This window comes from Acomys minous, assembly GCF_964271855.1.
Source record: "Acomys minous genome assembly, chromosome: 16".
Classification (NCBI taxonomy): domain Eukaryota; kingdom Metazoa; phylum Chordata; class Mammalia; order Rodentia; family Muridae; genus Acomys; species Acomys minous.
In genome coordinates this window covers 9,185,219-9,207,417 of record NC_140498.1, presented here as the reverse complement: position 1 = coordinate 9,207,417, position 22,199 = coordinate 9,185,219, and the positions used below count along the sequence as shown (strand labels likewise).

Sequence of the window (22,199 nt, the reverse complement as noted above, 5' to 3'; positions counted from 1 at the left end):
GAGATGTACTTAGAGGTGAAATGTCTTTACTTTTCAATATGGAAAATATTAACTTTAAAGTGGTGGGTATGGTTAATTTTATGATTTCTAAACTCTTACATCTTTAGCAATGTTCCTAATAAAAAGGTGTAGGAAATACTTGCTAAAAACCTCTTGAATTACTTATGGGCAAGACAACTTTAATATGGTGAAAACACATAAAGACAGGATTTTGCACTAGTATTCTATTTTTTCTCACAAGAGCCTTACTTGCCTCTGTGTACCAGTGGAAGACTTCATAAATGCATTATTTACATAAAACACACAAAGGCAGGAAGCACCAAGTACTGCCCTGCGGCCTGGAGCACGCCACACTCACACCAGTGGGTTATGCCAGGCAGGAAGCAACATCAAAGTCGTCTAGTAAACACACTTGTTATTCTTAACATAATTGTGGAGTAAGCATCATCTGAGAATTTTTTTAACCAGTATCTTGTGACTACTATGAAGTCAAGGGTAACTAACGTCAGGAAAAGAGGAAGTGACAGGTTCATTAAGAAAACCCTTCCACAAAGACAGCCTCCTTAGGATGCCGGCACTCAGCCTTTCTGCAGCTCCTGTTGTGGTGTCTAGTGATGCTCTATCGTCCATGTAAGCTTAGGGACTGCTGGTCCAGAATTTTGTTTCCTGTCATTTAGTTAAGGGAACGTCCACTGGGCAATGACACCCCACAGCTGCTGGCTCTCCATTCCTAAGCCATCAGTACACAGCCAACAGTATTTGCTAAGTGAGTGATACATGGACACAAAACTTATCTTCAGTCCCCAATTTTCTCCCCATGCTGGTGATTCTACCTCACTATTCAACTCTGATTTATATAATTTACTCATCAATTCAACCAACATATATTGATCATACGCAAGGCACTGGAGAAACAAGAGCGAGCAAGATGAAGCTCAGCTGTATATTTTGAGAGCCGGACACTACAAGTAGGAAACACAACAGGAAATTTAGAAAACAGTTGGTTCCTGCCAGTCTTCCTTTTATGCTGTTTAAGACCCATAAACTCAGTTATTGTTTATTGATCACTGATGGCTTTTCCAATGAAACGTTTTCCTAACACATTAGGTGTCATTTCTATTTCACTTCTTAGTTGGTTTTTCAAGACAGGGTTTCTCTGTGTAGCCCTGGTTGTCCTGGACTTGCTTTGTAGACCAGGCTGGCTGAGAACTCACAGAGATCTGCCTGCCTTTGCTTCCTGAGTGCTGGGATTAAAGGCGTGTTCCTCCATGCTCGGTTTACATCAATTATTTGCATACCTGCCTCCTTACTCCTTTTCACCCTGGCTTCTCTTGCCACCTCTGCACTGGCCTCAGACCAATTTTTCCATTACTTGTTCTACATTAGTTATATAGCTGTGTTCACTGCTCACTCAACTTGGCTTTTAGGGTAGCATCTGGCAACCCATTTAGGTAGGATTATGCTTGTTCCATGGCAAAACAGTTAAGAGCATGTCCTTGACCTTTCTTTGTTAATGGAAAGGGTTCAATCAAGAAGTCTGTGTCCTGAGCACAGTAGGCTCTCAAGAAATGTTTCAATGGAAAAAAAACAGGCTTTGCTACAGTAAGAGCCACGAGTAAAGTTGTGAATTTAAAAGCCAGATGGGGAAAAAATGGGAACACAGTGCCTGTCTTTCTTCCTTCAGGGTGATACTGGATGTCAAAAGCAAGTGAAACTAAAAATACTATTGTACTAAAGATGACTTTAGGCTTGGGGTGTCCAATCTGTGCCTGTCAGAGTTGTACATGGCCAGGGTTTGAACACACTGACCCTCTATCCTGTCAGACTGCCTTCTCTTCCTGGAGGAAGTGGTTAATAGTGGTCATGCAGATCTTTTAACATTCTCTTAGATCTTTCTTCTCCTCAAGCTTACTGGCCTCACATGGGAATTGCAGTGGGGAAAGAGGGAGCAAAAAGTGGGGTGGGGGGACCTTTTACTTATTTTAAGGCTTCAAAGCTAGGATGAAGCAAAGGCCCCGAAGCAACTGTCTTCTTTCCTATGATATCAGGGTTGCTTTTTAGTGTGAGATCTACTTCATGAACGCTTTCCCGAGTTATAGTCATAAGGCCTCAATAAAACAAACTTGAAATATACAAGTTGATGAGTCACAGGTTTTAAAATACCCTTTCATAGTATTTCTTTCTGGAGTGAGTTCAAGTGATATCAGATAGAAGCTAAACCGTTGATGGAGTTTTAAGTTTCACACTAACTCTAAATTAGATGAGAGCCATTTTACTAATTCTGGTACTTCCGATGATACTGCAAGATCCAGCACACTGCACCGCTTTAGATATCTTTTGGGTGTTTCAGCACAGCACACAACGAAATGTAAGCAATCAAGTTGTAAAGCGTAAACCAAGTCTCCCGTGTGCGCTAATTGCGATGCCTGGCACCTGTGTGAACGCGCTGATGTTGGATCAGATTTGTACTCTGGGTGAAGCTTTTGCCACAGATACGGCACGCGTAGGGCTTCTCTCCGGTGTGAATCCTCTGGTGCTGAATAAGGCATGTTCTCTGGCTAAAATCTTTGTTACAATGACTGCATTTATAGGGCCTCTCTCCGGTGTGAGTTCTTCGATGCTGATTAAGTGACGAAGAATAAATAAAAGCCTTCCCACACTGGTTACACTTATAGGGTTTCTCCCCAGTGTGAATCCTTTGATGCTGAGTGAGATTTGCACCTTGTCTGTAGGCTTTCCCACAGACGCTGCACTTAAAGGGCTTCTCTCCGTTGTGAATCCTCTGGTGCTGTGTAAGGTGCACACTCTGGCTGAAGGCTTTCCCACACACGCTACACTTATATGGTTTCTCTCCAGTGTGTGTTCTGTGGTGCTGAGTAAGGTTAGCGCTCTGGCTGAAGGCTTTGCCGCACACCTTACATATGTAGGATTTCTCTCCGGTGTGAGTGGTCTGATGTTGGATAAGAGTTGAAGAATGGGCAAAGGCCTTCCCGCACTCGCTGCATTTATAGCACTTTTCCCCAGAGTGGATTCTCTGATGTCGGATAAGGTAAGTGCTTTGACTAAACACTTTCCAACACTCGTTGCACTTATATGGTTTTTTCCCAGTATGGATTTTCTGGTGTTGGAGAAGGTGTGTGCTCTGACTGAACGTTTTCCCACATTCATTGCATATGTATGGTTTCTCTCCAGTATGAACTCTTTGATGATTAATCAGTGATGAGCTATGGCTAAAGGTTTTACTGCATTCCAAACATTTGTAGGGTTTCTCTCCAGTATGTGTCCTTTGATGGATAGTAAGATGTGCGCGCTGACTGAAGTCTTTTCCACAATCATCACACTTGTAGGGTTTTTCTCCAGTATGAATCCTCTGATGTATAGTGAGGTGTGCGCGCTGGCTGAAGGCTTTACCACACTGGTGGCATTCGTATGGTTTTTCTCCAGTATGCATTCTCTGATGTGCGATGAGGGATGACACATGCTTAAATTCTTTGCCACACTCTTCACACTCATAAGGCTTCTCTTTGGCATGGTTATTTCGGTGTGCCAGGAGTGATGGGTATTTCCTAAATTTTTTCCCACAGCGATTACATGAATAAGGCTTATCTCCAGGAAGTATTTTCCCGTGTACAACAACACTAGATGAGACATGACTGAATGTTGGCTTGCTTTCATTATACAGAGAAGTTTTATTATTTGATTGGGTGTCAAACTGTAAAATTAGGTTCGTGTGCTTTTCGAAGTTATTTCTATATATATCATATTTACTAAGATATTCTTCTGTAGGGTCTTCTTGGGAAAGCTCTGACTTCAAACCGAAGTCTCTCTGATCCATATGAAGCTTCCTGAAGTCATACACGGGCTGACTCTCAAAGCTGTCATCGTAGCCATCAGATTCTTCCATTTTGACGGTCTGGGTTCCACTCTGTTTGAGTTCAGGAAGTTCATTTAATGGAGTATGTGCTTGAACTTTAGTTTCCCATTCTGAAATAAAAACAAAGATTGAAACTCTCACTCTGTTTTTTTAAAAAAGGAAACAAAATAATATACATGAATAAAATACTATCTCAAGATTATGGTCCTGATAATTTCACTTTATGGTCTTTAAAGTTTAGAAAGGGAAAATGAATGCTTAGAAAAGGAGGAGAAAAATCACTAAAAACAGGCTACTTTCTAGTCAGCATTGTATAAAGTACACAGAGGAGGCAGGGGACAGTGGTACGAGAAACTTGGGATACATGGAGTAATTTATACATACAACGGTCTCATAAAGTCAGTATGCTGCTTTCTTATTTTCTCTTCCAATCTATATGCACAATAATAATAATAATAATAATAATAATAATAATAATAATAATAATAATAATAATAAAGGTTTTTTTTTAAAGTCAGGGTCTATGTAGCTTTGGTTGTCCTGGAACTTACTCTGTAGACCAGGTTTCTTCGGGTTCACAGAGATCCACCTGCATAAGCCTCCCTACTCCTGGGATTATAGGCCATGTACTATTAAGCCAGGCTATCATATAATGTATTTTTTAAATTTTTGGTTGAGACAGGGTTTCTCTGTGTAGCCTTGGCTGTCCTTGACTCGGTTGTAGACTAGGCTGGGCCTGGAACTCACAGAGATCCAGCTGCCTCTGCCTCCCGACTGCTAGGATTAAAGGCGTGTGCCACCATGCCTGGCTTCATATATTCCTAAAGTAATCCCATGGAGTGCCAAACAGTTCTTGACTCCAGTATCTCCAGACTAGCCGTGTAAGTAAGTTTCACTGTCACCTTGGACATGGGTTGAAATAATTGGGTCTCCCCAAACATACTTGAGAGCCTTTGGCAAGGGAGGCTGAATGCTTGGTTTTAGAAAGCACTGAAGCTGTTTTGTTCCACAGCAGAATGGGAGGACAAGCAGCCTAAAGACTAAAAAGGCCCCTCCCCACTTTACACCTCATATTAAGTTAAAGTTCAAAGCTACGTCCACAGTCCAGATGCCATGCTAACCCCAGACTGTCTGCTCCTAAGACACTTTCTACCCATTGAAAGAGATGCTTGTCGTTCACTTTGTTTTCTTCACAGCGTTCCTTCCTGCAGTCTAAACCTAGAGGAGATGAATGAAAGCCTAAATTGTCTTAACGGCCAAATGGCTGAATATTAGCAATTTCAGTATGGTGCAACTTATATAGTGATAGAACTTGGTCTTATATAATTACTTCACAACTTTGTGTATTTTCTATATTTTCAACTTAGATGTAAACTCTGAAAATAGCTTATATCTTTTTTTTTTTTTTTTTTTTTACCTTTTCTTCAAAAAATGGTCCAAGACTTCAGATTTGGTGGCCAGCCAACTGAACTTGGAAGAGTGATAATGACTTGTAATGGTAATAATTTGTTTACACAAAATACAAACAAAGATAATCTCTAACCCAAAACCTGGCTGCAAGGCACCGAAGTATGCATTTATTGATACCTGCTGCTATATTTCCAATATGACGATTTAAAACAAGTTTTATATTACACCCTGCTGCAGATATGAGGATTAAGTGGTAGAGGCTTTGCTTGACAAAGTTCCAGAGACCTCTGACTGTCTAGTATGATCTCTAGACATCCAGAGCAGCTGTCGAGTCTTTGCTTGGCAAAGTTCCAAAGATCTCTGGCTGATCACCAATGCCCCTAAATATTATCTATGGTTCAGGTGTAATGTTGTTTAGAAACCTGCTATTTCTCCCAAATCTGTTTTTTTCTCTTTATTTTTCAGCCCTAAGGAAAATCATACAGGGAAAACTTTTTCCCACAGAGAATGTTGAAAGAGGGCATCTGACCAAAGGCTTGAGACAATGAGAGAGTTTTTCACTCTGACTGTGAGCACCCAAGCAGAAACAGCAAGAAAGAAAGTTAAGACCTGGACATAAGGGTACCTGGCTAGATGCTGTTACCTGTGGAAACATTTCTTTAGAATCTGCTTGGAGAACACTAGAAGGTGGGCTTGGAACATCATGCTTTACAGATATTTTACAATAGGGGACCCCTTGGCAGTTAGCCTAGGCTTGGCTAGCACACCTGTTGGTCTAGGACTGGAAGTAGGTCAAGTTTTTTCTTTAGAAAATATTTAGCTCAAGTTATATTGCTATGACCATCTTGTAAACAAATTGGTGTTAGCCTGGGGAAATTTGTGGTTAATTTTTCCTGTGTATTGTTTAAAAAATAATGATCAGGTTATGCTGACCAGTGCTTGAAAACTGATTGATCTTTGTTGTGGGTTACAGAACTTTTTGTATTTCCTTGCTACTGTGTTGATTTTTGATTGTCCTAGTGATTGTAAAAGATGGAAAAAAATCATGATGTCATCTGTAATGAAAAAACTGAACGTCATTTCAATAAAATACTGAGGTTGGCTCAATGAGAAGGCAAGCAAGTAACAGACATGAGAGTGTAAGCGAGACGGGGAACAGCAAGCAAGAGAGATAGAAAGATGGGGACCAATGAGCAAGCAGGGGTGCAAGCAAGCAGACAGACAGCAAGCAAGGAGAGATGGAGACAGATGGAGAACCAGAAAATAAATTCTCCGGGGCTTTAAGACCTTCAGCTGGCACCGCATTTGCCTGAGTCTCCGAGTATTTCCTTTTCCTCCATTCCCCAACCTTTCCTCAATAATATTCCTACGATACCAAGTGGGAAATATGTAACTTAAGTCTTGGGTATATAATATGATGAATAATTTATAATATAGAAAAAGATACTGGATGGTTCAGAAACTAAACGCAACTCAAGGTATAATAACTTTACAAATCTGTCAATTCAATAGGACAGTATTTGCCCACTGGAAATGAAAATGCTGCATCTATGAGCAAGGGGCTGGGTGGAGCAGGGCGTGCGTGGAATAGTGGTGACTGGTAAAATCAGGGAGGCCTAGGAACATGGAGGAAAGGCTGGGCAGAGCAAGCAAGTGTAAAACAGCACATGGCGGGATGGAGAGCCGAGCCACATGTATCACACACACAAATGCTGAGGTCCTGGCAATCACTGAGGGGAGAAGCCACGTATTTAATTTGCTCCCCTATCCTGCGTGAATGCACAAACCATCTTCATTACTTTTATTCAAATATAAAAAGCACAGCTGAGAGCAGACTGTGTCTAGAGATAACGGCAAAGGAGGAGAGCTGACACGACTGGCTAGAAAAGGAGGAGGGAAAACAGTTTTCTTCTTCTGATTTTTAATAAACTGGCTGTTACTTTTACTGCTATTTAGCACTAGAAGTGTAGTTACACTGATTTTTTTATAGGTGAAAAAATTTAAAAGATAACTCTCAAGTCAGGATGTTGTCCTGCCTCAAAAGAATGAAACAAGACTGGATTCAACAAGTAGGTAGGTAAACAAAGAGAACCAGCTGGTCCTAGAAGCTCAGTTAATGTCTGTGTAATCAGGCTACAGAGTCTACATCCACCGAGAAAGGAAGTACTCGGAATATACAGACACACACACATGCCCATGCACACAGACACACAGACACACACACACACACACACAGACAGACAGACACACACACAGACACACACACACATGCCCATGCACACAGACACATACACACACACACACACACACAGACACACACACATGTCCATGCACACAGACACACAGACACATACACACACACAGACACATACAGACACACACACATGTCCATGCACACAGACACACAGACACACACACACACACACACACACATGCCCATGCACACAGACACACAGACACACAGACACATACACACACATACACATACAGACACACACAGACACACAGACACAGACACACACAGACACACACACACACACACTGAATCCAGGCCCACAGGCATTCTAGATAAGTGCTCTACCTCTGAATTACACCACAAATTATAACAAGCTAAAAGCAAAAGCTCACAGATACAAATACACTGACGCAAATCAGTCTATTAGGGACTGAGACCCTGAGTCAAGGCTGAAGTACGTGTACATAACTAACCAGGGTGGTTGCTTAGCAGGGCTGTCTTATTGGCTAGTAAGGTCCAACAGTAGTCTAGCATTTCCAATAGGGGAACCAATGTTGACTCAGTAGGTAACAGAAGCCACAGGGGAGTTGGTGGATCTGAATTGAGCCTCACAGTGTGGCTAGGTCCTGTACAAACATAACTACAGGAGTTCTGACCAGGGGCTGGAGAGCTGGCTCGGCAGTTAAGGGCGCCTTTCCCCTTGCAGAGGTTCTCAGCACCCACATGATGGCTAACAACCATCCTTAACTCCCATCCCAGGGGATCTGACACCCTCTTCTACCTCCACAGATACCACAGACACATGGTACACATACATACATGTAGCCAAAAAAAAAATCATACACATTAAAAAATGGTTTTGAGCAGGACAGGACAGCACACACCTTTAATCCCAGCGCTTAGGAGGTGGAGACAGGTGAATCTCTGTGAGTTTGAGGCCAGCCTGGTCTATAGATTGAGTCCAGGATAGCCAGGGATACAGAGAGAAACCCCGTCTCGGAAAAAAACAAAAACAAAAGCAAAAACAAAAACAAAAACAAAACAGTTATGACACAGTAATGACCACTGAAGACCCAAACTGTTATTTACAAAATACGCATGTTTCAATTTCCTTTATCAACTCTTTTAGACAGGTCTCTCTGTAGCCCTGGCTGCCTAAACCAGCTACATGGACCAGGCTGGCGATGAACTTACATAGCTCTGCCTGCCTCTGCCTCCCACGTGCTGCTATGAAAGAGGCGAGACATCACACCTGGCTCTTTTCTTGAGTAGAACAGATGAGATGCCCTAATCAAAGGCTCAACAAACTGCTCATATGTGAGCTGGCAAGACAGCAAAACCCTCAGCATTCGCAGATGACAGTGCAAGCAGTCCAGGGGCACAGGACAAAGCTAGATTCAACTGGAAGGGAGCTGACAGGAGCCATCTGCAGGGGACATTAGGCACTGGGTAAGGGCTGGCTAGAAACAGAAAACTTAAAAGAACCTGGCCTTTCCCAGTTTCTGTGCTTATCAAAATCTCTCACACATAACTGCAAACAGCCCCCTTCACTTTGTAGCCTAACCTGAGCCCCTAGATGGTGTAACCCCCTATGTTATGAGGTTCACTCAAGTGGTTCTACCAGCAGTACCTCCCAGAGAGCATCCTGACCAGCTGAGGTTATCTCACTACTCCACATGACTGCTCCCGTGTGCCAGTGAAATTGCCAAAAATTCTGTTAGTTAAATGCCATGATTATGGAAAAGAATTAGCTTTTCCAGTAGTAATCCTTAGAATATGTAATAAACAAGTAAACTTTTTAAAAAAGAGAAAGCACACAGAACTTTGTCATTATTGTTTAAGTCATTGTTAATTCTGTATTAGTGGATATTCAAGTTGGTGTCTTAAGTTAGCAATAATAGCAAAATGCAAGAGTAATACAAAATGTTCTTTGTATTTAAAATGTTATTATTATTATTTTTTTACAAAAGGAAACACAAGAAAGAGAATTCAGAAAGAAATTAATAGAAAGATTATCTGCAGGGAGTAGAAAGCATCAGAGTTTATGTCTTTTTATATAGTTCTAATTTCTGAACTATGTTAGTGTTTTTATATAAAATAAAAAAGCAAGACTATATCCCTTAGTCAGATATGGTATAAGGACAAAATAAAAAAGGCTTCAATGAAATTATAAGCTTTCTAATAGTTTGTTACTGGTAGCAACACTGATGTATAATAATTCTTTTTTTTTTTTTGAGACAAGGTTTCTCTGTGTAGCCTTGACTGTCCTGGACTTGCTTTGCAGACCAGGCTGCAGAGATCCACTTGCTTCTGCCTCTCAAGTGCTGGGATCAAAGGCGATCGCCACCACTGCCCAGCTAATAATTCTAAAAGTATCTGTGGAATATATAACAGAGCAAAGAAGTAAACATACTGAGGTGTGAACCAGCCTAGGTATTATATAGGATAAAAAATACAAAATGGGATAAGAATACTTATGGCACTTGACTTTAATTAGATTTATCAGTATGAACTCATGACTTTAAAAACCAGAAAGCTGCCAGGCATGGTGGTGAACACCACTTTTTACCTCAGGAGAGAGAGGAGGCAGGCAGATTGTTGAGTTTGAGGCAGAGTGAGAGCCTATCTCAGACAAACAAACAAACAGTCAAATAAACAACAAACGGATGAGATGGAATCTATTCATGAGGAAGCAGAGAAATTAGGATTGCTCTGTAAACAAGACTCTTAAAAATATTATCATGAAAGACTTAAAAAAAAAAGGAAAAAGAAAAAAGTCTATGCGTAAGGAAATCAGTATGGAGATGTCTCAAAAAACTAACAGCTGTGTCATATGACCCAGCTTAGCAGTCCTGAGCACATACCCAAAGGACTTTACATCCTGCCAGAGTGACACCTGCTCATTCACACTCACTGCTCCTCTTTTTACACAAGGACATGGATTCTGCCTAGATGCCGACAGATGAACGCATAACGATGACGTGAGGTGATGGAATTCTATCCATTTGTAGAAAAGTGGATGAATCTGGAAAACATACTAAGTGAGGTAAGCCAGGCTCAGAAAGACATATGTTTCTGAAATAGTTTTCTAATTCTTTTCATTTGTTAGAAAATAATCTATGTGTACATGCATGCATGATGTGCGTGTCTGGGTATGTGTGCCAAAGCCACGGGTGTTGAGGTCAGAGAACAATTTTGTGGAGTCTGTTATCTTCTTCTGCCTTGTGTGTGTGGGTCGCCAGGCTTGTGTGGGAAGCATCTAAATTACCCATGGAGCCACTTCCCTGGCCCATTAGCCTCCAGTTGTTAAACAGGCATGACGTATAAATGGGAGCGATGGCTTCGAGATTACAAAGGGGCCCATGAGGTGGGGAGAGTCACGGACACAAGAGCTATGGAAGGGAAACAAGGTGCCCTGAGGGCGGAAGGGCACGGCGGAGCGACCCACTACAACCAAGTCAACAAGGCGCACTAAGTGAGGGTGGAAGGGCACTGTGGAGAGACCCCCCCCCCCCCACAACCAAGCGTGTGTGGAAGTGCAATAACCCAATCCTGTGAAAGCTAAACAGACAGAAAAAAGTGACAGCACAGATCAGTCAACAGGAGGAAAGAGCTGGGCACAGTGGCTCAAGCCTGTAGTCTCAGCACTCCAGAAGGCAGAGGCAGGCAGATCTCTGTGAATTTGAGGGTAGCCTGGTCTACAAAGGGAGTCTAGGATAGCCAGGGCTACACAGAGAAACCCTGTCTTGAAAAACCAAAAGCCAACTTCCCACCTGAGAGAGAGCGCGAGAGTTGGGGGAGGGGCAGGGGGGGAGGGCAAGCTAGTGCAGGGGACAACTTTACATTAAAAGGGACTAATGACAAGAGCCAGCAGGTGGCAGGACAGAAGCTCTGGATGGGAGCAGACTTGGGAAGAAAACATCTTGAGCCGTTCAAATGAGCAATAGCAATTCACGACTCCAGGTGAACTGATGTTCCATGCATTAAGGTTCCAACTTTTCTACAAGTTTGCAGTCTTTCAAAATCAAGTTATTGCAAAGGAGATAAGAATGGGAGGGAAAAAAAAAAAAGAATGAAACAGCTTTTTATGCACTTGTTTTTTGTTTGGTATTTCAAGACAGGGCTTCTCTGTGTAGCCTTGGCTGTCCTGCAAACTGTAGACCAGGCTGGCCTTGAGCCCAGAGATCCACCAGCCTCTGCCTCCCAAGTGCTGGGGAACATTTAAGAAACATTTTTGACGGGCTGGAGAGATGGCTCAGTGGTTAACAGTGCTGCCTGCTCTTCCAAAGGTCCTGAGTTCAATCCCCAGCAACCACATGGTGGTTCACAACCATCTGTAGTGTAATCTGATGCCTCTTCTGGCCTGCAGGTGTACATGTAGGCAGAACACTGTATACATATAATAAATAAATAAATCTTTTAAAAAACATTTTTGAAGGTGAGGTGTGGTGGCGCACACCTCTGATCCCAGTGGCGGGGTCTCACTGTTCACCTGGGCTGGCTATGCACAATCACACACTTGCTGGGATTATGGGTGTGTGCCACCACGCCCAGCTTAGATATTTTCTGAAAAAAGCCACAGTCCCTTTTATTCTTTTTCACTGCTGGGATCAAGTTCCAGCCCCTGTGCATGCTGGGAGGTACTCCTCAGTGAGTCACATGCCCAGTTTTTGAAAAGATTTTTATCCTGACTTTATATGAAAAACCCTCCCCCCTGTGAGCAAACACAATGCCAGAGACAAGGGTTTCCAGGGTCAAACCAGAATCTTATTTTGAAAATACAAACAGTTACTTAAAAATCCAGGTTTTGTCCTGGAGACCAGCAAGTTGCTCAAGGTTTAGACCAACTTCTGCTTATCTTACAGATTTGTACACAACAGTGGACCATGGGCAGAATCAACAGTCAGTTGATTCTGGGGACACAGAGGGACTGAGTGTTGCGTGCAGGCGAGATACTATGACTGCACACAAAGCGGTTTGTTGGTAAACACAGTAAAATAAACTAAAATGCCAAGGGAGTCTGAGATGTAAGTTTTTGTGGCTGTCTATACTTGCCTCATCTTGGTTGTCAACTTACTACATCACCAGTCAAGGACACTTAGGCAGCCAGGCTTGCCAGTGGGGGAAGACTCACCCTAAATCTGAGCCACACCCTCTGGCAGCAACCCACAGAAAAGAACTCTGAGGAGGGATGCCTGCTTTCCCTCTCTCTCTGTCAAGTTCACCTGTCCAGGTGCTGAGGCACTCCTTGGCTGGTGTCAGAGGCAAACTCTTCAGGATCCAATACAGACTGGAGGCAGCAGCTCCCCAGTAACTCCCTGGAATTCCAATACCACATCGGGGTACGGAGATATCCAGTGTCAGGGGCTGAACAACTGACTACTGGATTCTTTGGCCTTTCTGTTAGGAGACAGCCATTGTTGGATTATGTGGGCCATAGCCTGTAAGCCACTCTAATAAATCATATATATATATATATATATATATATATATATATCTATATATATATATATATCTCCCATGTTTATTACATACAGGATTTATTATATACTATAGATACATATATAGATATGTAATTCAGTCAGCTCTGTTCCTTTAGAGAACCCTGACTCATCCTTACATACGGGGTGGGGGTGAGCACTGGCACATGAGACCCCAGACACGCTCTGAGATGGACTCTAGGGATCCTTGAGGCTAAACTGTGCAGACCCTGAAGAAGCCACAACAGTGCTCAGCACCTTTTCCTGAAGCCTCCGAGATCTGGGCCAGCTAGGCGCCTCTGCAGAGTCACCTTGCCATTCGTAAGTGTCAAGTCACGTGCTGGCTTTTCTGCTTACCTGGACTAGGGCCTTCTACAATTTCTTTTATCACCATCCACGGCTCTTCCAAAATGGGAATGACAGTCGGCCTGTACACGGTCAGCCCTGGTCAGGAGGAACGGAGGCATTTAATCTTGAGATAAGGAGCTGTGCATTTGCCTTACCTGATCTCTACCTGGGTGTCTGTGGAGAGACAATGGCTCACGGATGTGACCTAATAGGAGAGCAGCCAGTGGCAGTGCAGCACTGCTGTGCATCCTGACGCACACTGACCCACCCAGCAAGCCTTTCTTTTGGGGGAACAGTAGTACATGACCATTTTGTGCCTGAAAGAGACTTCTCACCTTTAAGCTGTGTTTTCAGCTCCTCCTGGACTCTAACCTAATGTTTAGTAAGGAGGGGCAGGACCATACCGTGTCCAGCCCTTGGGGACAAGAGTGTGGGCCTTACCTAGAGAGACCATGTTCCAATAGTTCTGTAAAGTCACGGTCTTATACAGTTCCTTCTGAACAGGGTGCATAAGTTCCCAGTCCTCCTGGGTGATGTCCACGGCCACGTCCTGGAATGTCATTGATTCCTAAAATATCAAACAGAACTTAGCTTGATGGAAGAACTAGTGAGGAAGGAGACAGTGGGACTCTGGGTGTGTCTCACCCTGCTGGCCGTGGTGGCTGACACTTGTAATCCCAGCATTCAACAGGTTGGGATAGGAGAGCCTAAGTTTCAGCCTGAGCTAGCTACACTGTGAGACGTTGCCTTAACCAGTCAATCAACCGATCAAAGTCCAAAAATGCTCATCCAGTGTATGGCTGACTCCATAGTGTCCTTCAAAGGTCCTTAAAGGAACATTTGAAAATAAGGTAGAATGTATTGTTTTCAGCTGGTACTAGCACATGCATTTGGTGGCTCCATCTTAAAGAAGAAAAGGGCTCAGTGGAAGGACTAGTAGAGTTTAGACTTAAATATCACCCCTAGCACTGAAAAAAAAGAAAGGAAAAGAAAATGATGTTACTTATATGTGTGTGCCTGTGCATAAGAAAGTGTGTGTGTGTGTGTGTGTGTGTGTGTGTGTGTGTGTGTGTGTATTTGGATCACGCCTATATCATGGTGTGTGTGTGTGTGTGTGTGTGTGTGTGTGTGTGTGTGTGTGTGTGTGTGTGTGTGTGTAGACTGTGTGAGATTGTCGGAAGACAATCTCGGGTGTCAGTCAGCCATTACTTCATTTTTAGCTTACTTGAGACACGGTCTCCTGTTTGCTAGCTGACCTGTGAACTTCCAAGAATCCCCCTGTGCCTGCCTCCTGCCTTGCTTAGGCGCTCTGAGAGAACAGACATGCATCATCACATCTAGCTTTGTGCGGCTTCTGCAGATCCAGACCCAGGCCTTGTCTCTGTGGTGCGCTGTTTTGCCCACTGAGCCACCTCCCAAGAACAGAAGGCTGAAAACAGGATGAGAGGGGCTGGTTCCGCCTCAAGAGCAAATCCAGCTATAATTAAAACGTTACCTGCTCTACAACGAAAGGCTGGGTCCGTTCTTTTTATCCCTATTCTTTCTTATTCCTGATCAACTCCTGCATTTGTAGACACGTTTACTGGAAAAGTTTACTGTCTCTTTTTGTTCTTGTTTTTAAAAATGTTTTAAGGTAGGGTCTCACTACATAGCTCTGCCTGGCCTGGAGCTCACTGTGTAGCCCAGGCTGGCTGCTTGAACTCACAGCGATCCACCTGCCTCTGGTCCCCTAGTGCTGGGACTACAGGTGCGCACCACTAGGCTCTTCATTACTCTGGCATGCTCCCTTTTTCAGTTGTAACTTATAAAAAATTACCTATTTTTGAGTCAAGGTCTTAGTGTGTAGCCTATGAACTCAGGACACTATGCCTTAGCCCTGCCCAGCTGAAAAATAATTGAAGAGTAAACTTTTTACTTCATGTGTATTGGTGTTTTGCCTGCATGTGTGTCTCTGTGAGGATGTCAGATCCCTTGGAACTGTGAGCTGTTATGTAGGTGCTGGGAATTGAACCTAGGACCTCTGAAAAAGAAGCCAGTGCTCCTAACTACTGGGCCATCTCTCTAGTCTCCTTTTATTTTGGCTTAGCATATGATCTTTGTATAATATGGATATATTTTTACATGTTATTTTCTATAGAAGTCTGCTTCTAAATTTCTAATGCATTTCCCCTAGATTTTCTGATTTTCCAAGTATCATCTATTTAAAAAAATAATTGTTTGACACTCGGGAGGCAGAGGCAGGCGGATTGCTGTGAGTTCGAGGCCAGCCTGGTCTACAAAGTGAGACTAGGATAGCCAGGGCTACACAGAGAAACCCAGTCTTGAAAAACCAAACCAACCAACCAACCAACCAACCAAACAAACAAACCACCTCAGGCTACAGGCCCGCAGGAAATCCTCCTCTTAATCTTGCCTGAGTTGTTATTCTTTTTTTTTTTTCTTTCTGAGTTGTTATTCTTAAAACCAATCAAACAGCTGATCACAGAATATATAACCTTTACTTTTTGATGAAGGAAAATAAGAGCACCCGCACTACAATCCAGGATAACCAGGATTCCCCAGTAAGTGTGTACAGTCTCCTTCCTGGCACCGAGGAACTTAGGTCAGAGTGCTGAAGAATCCCGTGTCAAGTTACAGACTCAAAACCAGCACCAAGAGCCCCAACCTAGATCCCATCTGCCTGTGGGGCCAGTCTCTCAGCCTTCACTCAGTACTGCTGACTAAAGTCAGAGTGAGGAAGATGAGAGAGGCACATGCGTTTACTCAGGGAAACTGAGGCCGCTGAGGTTCTGGATGGGGCTTTTGAGGGCTTAGCAGGTATAGGTCCGGGACAAAATGTCCTCATACACTAAGAAGCAACTTTAAAGTCACAAAAGAAAAGTCAGACTCACTTTGGTCACCAAGTCATTGAGCCACCCTGCCTGGAAAGCATGTCTGGGGTCCTCCTCTGGGGCTTCTTGGGGAAGGGCGGAATTCTGAGGAGCTGAGGAAGACAATGGTGATTAGTCTGTTTGCATGGTCTGGGACACACGTCACCAGGCAGAAGTGTACACTCTTAATGCGAGAGGGCAAATGACACTGAGAACCTCACTAACACCTCAGTCAGAGAAAAGGCCAATGACTTGCCCTAACCCATCAATGCAGACTTCAAAAACAAGCCTGCTTTGGCACTAAAAAAAAGTGTGCTTTTCTACTATTTCTTTGTTATTCATTGGCGGTGCTGGGATTAAAGCTCGGACCTCGTGCGTGTGAGGCAAGCACTCCAACACCAGGCTACATCCATCTCCTGTTCTCTAAATCTCTGATACAAAGTTGTGAGTTGGAGGCCTATTTTTGTAAAACCCAATTCATAAAACTAATGGTTTATTAGCACAACGGTGCAAACCTCTGCAAGACACGGCGGTCTCAAGTGCTCTGGAGGGGACCCGACGCAGGACAGACCTCATGTTAAAGCTCAGCACTCACTGACCTTTATTCTCCTCAATTTCACTCAGGGTGTGTGTTGGGGGGTGGGGGGAGGGGTCGGCGCTGCTCTCAGAGGTGTCTTCTCTAACTGTGCAATGGATCTACCCCTCCCTGTTGTACATGCTCACCTTCCTCTTCTAGGATCTGAGTCAGATCCTCCACCAGAGCCACCACCTCCTCGGTGCTCTCTGGGTACTGAGAATTTACCCAAGCCCTAACCTCCCCGGGCAGGATGGTCAGGAATTGCTCCAGCACCAGCAACTCCACGATTTGTTCCTTGGAGTGAACCTCAGGTCTCAGCCACTTCAGGCAGAGCTCTCGGAGCCGACTCAACGCTTTCCGAGGACCGGCCACATCTGGGTATGGAAAGTTCCTAAAATTCTGTCTACAGGTTTCGGTGTCACGCAAGAGTCTTGAAGTGAGTATTTGCTTCTCCATGCTGTAGGGTCCATTTTGAACCTTGTCTGGCTTCCACATTAGAAGGGCAGCTGAGCGTGGAGAACTGGCCATCTTCTTCTTCCCCGAGGCTAACATTGTTACAGACAGGAGAACCAATCTGGCTGTACCCTTTATTTTTCCAGTACTGAGCCAACTGCTTGACGTCTCATGCTACAGTCACAATAATTTCTCCCCTCAGGGGCTGCTGCAGCCAGGTCCTGAACGGAGCCACGGTAAAGTTAGAAGCTTGTAACAAATTCTGAGTCCAGAACTTTCAAGGACGAGCAAGACCCTGAAACACAAGAATTGTCTTAGGGTTACTATTGCTGTGATGAAACACCATGACCCAAAAGCAAGGTTTTTGTTTTTGTTTTGACTTAGGCTTTCACATCACTGATCATTATCAAAGGAAGTCAGGACAGGAACTCAAATAGGACATGAACCTGGAGTCAGGAGCCCATGGAAGAGTGCTGCTTACCAGCTTGCTCTCTATAGCTTGCTCAGCCTGCTTTCCTATAGAACCTAGGACCACCAGCTCAATGGTGGCCCCACCTACAGTGGCTGGGCCCTCCCACATCAATTACAAATTAAGAAAGTGCTCAGTAGACAGGCTTGCCTAAGGCTCAGTCTTACAGAGGCATTTACTCAACTGAGGTTCCCTCCTCTGAGATGACTATTGCTGTGTCAAGTTGACGTAAAACTAGCCAGCACAACTGACCTCCTGTCAGTTTGACACAAAACCACATCCCTGTTTAGCCACAACCTTTCCTTTCTTATTCATCCCCAAGACCACACATTAATATCGACATCACAACACAAAGCATTTTCACACTTAAAAAGTCCCACAAGTGTTACAAAAGAAAACATTTAAAAATTTTAATGTCCTTTAAAGTCCAAAGTCTTTCAACTATGGGCTCCTATAAGATTTTTTTTTTTAAAGTTACTTTCTTATTTCAGGAGGAAAGAACCAGGGCACAGTCACAGTCGAAGCAAAGCAAAACCAAACTCCAGATGTGTAAATAACTCAATGTCCAGCGTCTGGAATCCACTCATGATCTTCCAGGCTCCTCCAAAAGGCTTGAGTCACTTTTCTGGCTCCACTCTCTGCAGCACACACAGCTTGTCTTCCAGCTCTGGCGGGCTCCACGCCACTGCTGCTGCTGTTCTTGGTGCTCATCCCATGGTCCTGACATCTCCAAAATGCTGGGGTCTCTTGCTGAAACTGGGCTGTATTTTCACCAATAGCCTCTGTGCTGGCTAGTCTTACGTCAACTTGACACACAAACTAGAGTTATCTGAAAGGACACAATGTCTGTTGAGAAAATGCCCCCATAAGATCCAGCTGTAAAACATTTTCTTAACGAGTGACTGATGGGAGAGGGCCCAGCCCACTGTGGGTGGTTCCATCCCTGGGCTGGTGGTCCTGGGTTCTGTAGGTTGAAAAAGCCATGAAGAACAAGCCAGAAAGCAGCACCTCTCCACAGCCTTCGCAATCAGCTCCTGCCTCCAGGTTCCTGCCCTGACTTCCTTTGACGATGAACAGCAATGTGGAATTGTAAGCCAAATAAACCCTTTCCTTTCCAACTTGCTTTCTGGTCAGGTGTTTCATTATAGCAACGGAAACTCGGACTCTAAGACAGCCTCTCTTCAGGGACCCTAGCCATGCCCACAGTGCCAAGCCTCAGCTGCTCTCCGTGACCCCTTCATGCCGCCAAATCCAGTACCAATTGACTGACTCTTACCCTACCAACTGTGGCAGCCAGAATGAGGTATAATCTTGGCTGCCTCTGAAACACAGCTTCTGTGTCCTGACCCTGAGGAAACACTTCCCAGAAGACTTCACCTTGGTGATACCAGCTTCTTCTTAATCATAGCCGATTATTTGGTTCTATCTGACCAGACACCAATGATTTTTCACACAAAAGGCCACGTTTGCTTCCCTCTGAAACCTCACTGGCCAGGCCTCCGCCATATGTCCTGCTCTTAACATTCTCATCCTCTAAGCTCCAACAGAACGGCTCACCGAGCTTTCAACACTCAATGACTTTTCTCACCTAACGTTCCCACGTCCTTCCACAATCTTCTCCAGAACAGCACGGTCAGGTCTGTGATGGCAACACCTCCACTTCTGGTTCCAATTTCTGTTTTTAGTTAGGGTTATTGTTGGTGCGATGAAACAAACATGACCAAAAAGCAACTTGTGGAGGAAAAAGTTTCTCTGGCACTTGCTTCCACATCATTGCCCATCATCAAAGGAAGTCAGGGACAGGAACTCAATCAGGGCAGGGTTCTGGAGACAGGAAGCAGCTGAGCCTTATAAAACAGGCATTTCCTCAGTTGAGGTTCCCTCCTCTCAGATGGCTATAGCTTGTGTCAAGGTGACATCAAACTAGCCAGCACAAGGATGGACCGTAAGCTCCAGAATTCATGGTGTACTGTGCTACTCGTCAAGAACACAGAAGCAGACCCAGTGCACGCACACACACACAGGGCTCTGCCTGCTCTTCCTTCCCTCTATCCTTAGACTTAGAAGTCATCCTTGAAGTGTGTCTGAGTGTGTGTGTATTGATGGTGGTGCTAGAGGCAATAACTCAAAAGAATTATGCGCAGAATAGCTAATTTCTAACCTGTTAAAAACTAACCAGCTTACAAAAAAGAAACGTTTCACTATTTTAGTCACTGACGTTCCGGATGTTCTCAGCAACAGCGCAAATCTGAGATTATTGGGACAAACTGAAGCTTTCCAAAAACAACCTCGTAGGGGTGGGGCCAAGGCGAACTATTTATCTGCCTCGTACTCTCAGAGCAGGGAAGACAAGCCCGTCGGGCCCTGATTGGAGGCCACCGCAGAAGCCTCCTCAAGTACAAATCAGAAAGCACGATCCCCAAAAGCCAACCTCATAAGTATCCCGACGCGGAGAAGAACCCACACGCACTTGTCGGGGGCTCCAACACCCAGTCACCCGCAGTCATGCCCCGGTGGATGCGCCGCCGGAGGTGATGCGATGGCCTCGCCTCCAGCCGTCTCCTCATCCCAGCCTCGCTCCGACCCGGCCTCCCCGTGGACACTCAGACATCAGTACCTGACGCTTGGGGGGCGAGGGGGGAGGCGTCGGCGCAGCCCGGGCAACAATGGCGGCGGCGTGGAGGGCGCCTGCGTGGCGGGCTCGACCCCGAGCTGCACCAGGGGCTCAGCTTCACCGCCTCCCTCCCCGGGAGGAGCCGAGAGGCGTCAGGACCCGCCAGTCCCGAGCTTGGTTCCCAGAGGCTCCGGCCGGAACCCCCAGCACCAGGGCTTCGCAGCGACCTCGCCTCGGCGCCACTGCGCATGTGCTACTGGAGAACGCTGCGCGTCCGTAGAGCCAATGGGAAGCCGGACCCGAGCCTTCCCATCCCGAGCCCCTGGCCCTGGACCTGTCTCCATGGCAACCTCCTCCACCCAGCACCGTGACTTGCTTGTTGTTAGCTGCAAGGTTTTGACAGGAACTTTAAGGTTTCCCTGGGCAGAGAGTGGCCTGTCAGATTTCTTGGACGTCAGGGCTGTAGCAGCAGCTGGGAAAGCGCTTGGAGAGTAAGGCCCAGTTCTTTAACTACCCAGAGATAGACAGGCGTCGATAATGTGGCTTGCAGGGAGGAAAACCCACAGCGCTCTCAAGGTACACTGTAGTGCATAAACACTTAATGGCCCTAACTGTCACTTCAAGAATCCGACACTGAGATCTCCAGATTCAACAAATAGAGGAATTCTCTGTCTTTAGCATTTCTCTCAGCTCTATCTATTCTGTGGGTTTTTTTGGTTTGGTCTTTTGGTCGCATCCCTGACTACTTGGACATTGTAACACTCCCTTTTGGATTTAGATACACCAGTCAACCTTGTTTCCCCCCCCCCCCCCAATTCCTTGATGTTCTTTCCTCCGATTGGCTGAATCTGTTGGTGGTGTTTCCACCTTTTCTGTTCGAGTCACTGGGTTTGCAATTTTTAGCATTTCTGTGTGGGCTTCCTCCAGCCCCAAAACGTCAATTCTCTCCTTACTCATGTTCATGCAAGCAAAATAAATAAAACTGATTCAGTCACCAAGACCAGACACAAAAGTAGGAGAGAGGTGCTTCTCTGTGAGTTTGAGACCAGCCTGGTCTATACAAACAGTTCAAGGGTACATGGGAGAGAGAGAGAGAGGGAGAGAGAGAGAGAGGGAGAGAGGGGAGGAAGAGAGAGGGAGGAAGGGAGAGGGAGGGAGAGAGAGGAGGAGGAGGAGGGAGGGAGGGAGAGAGGGAGAGAGGGAGAGAGGGAGAGAGAGAGAGAGAGAGAGAAGGAGGAGGGAGGGAGGCTCAGCAGTTAAGAGTGTTTATTATTCTTACAGAAGACAAGGTTATAGTTCCCAGCACCCAGATAATGGCTCAAAGTTGTCTGTAACTCCACTTCCAGGCTCCTGCGTGCATGTGATGCACATACACAGCACACAGGCACACACGTATGCAATTAAGTAAACACTAATAAAAATAAATAACATTATAATATACCTTAGGGCTTTGAAAACAAGAACAAAACACCAACCAGCCAGTAGATGGAGAAAAGAAATTAAGACCAGGGCAGTAATTAATTTCCTTGTGTTTGTGAAAAGAGTTACAGTGAACACAGATGTGCGAGTATCTGCATATAAAATGTAGCTTCCTTTAGTTATATGCATTTGCATTTCCATGTGAATTTTATGATCTGCCTTCACCCCAATTCCAACAATTTTAATTCTGCTGATCTATGAGGATGAGAGACCTTCTAAAGAAAACTATGGTAGTTTTCATAATTGTTGTGCCAATTTATACTCTCACTGTCTTACTTAGGATTAATATTGCTACCATGAAACACCATAACCAAAAGGCAAGTTGGGGAGGAAAGAGTTTATTCAGCCTATGCTTCTATATTGCTGTTCATCATCAAAGGAAGTCAGGG

General features: G+C 44.7%; 1 protein-coding gene across 5 annotated transcripts; it reads right to left on the bottom strand.

Moving 5' to 3' along the window:
* Positions 1-158: 158 nt before the first annotated feature.
* ZNF287 (zinc finger protein 287) lies at positions 159-20,587 on the bottom strand. Of its 5 annotated transcripts, none has more exons than XM_084762775.1 (6): positions 20,149-20,587; positions 16,942-17,543; positions 16,240-16,331; positions 13,790-13,916; positions 13,358-13,444; positions 159-3,984 (listed from the first exon to the last, which is right to left on the bottom strand). In XM_084762775.1, exons 2-6 carry the CDS (start codon positions 17,345-17,347, stop codon positions 2,414-2,416), a joined length of 2,283 nt encoding a protein of 760 aa, XP_084618901.1. In that variant the 5' UTR covers positions 17,348-17,543; positions 20,149-20,587; the 3' UTR covers positions 159-2,413. The 5 variants fall into 5 exon arrangements, with proteins under 5 accessions (XP_084618901.1, XP_084618904.1, XP_084618902.1 ...); XM_084762778.1 differs by having other exon boundaries at positions 20,182-20,587; XM_084762776.1 differs by having other exon boundaries at positions 20,188-20,587.
* Positions 20,588-22,199: the final 1,612 nt, after the last annotated feature.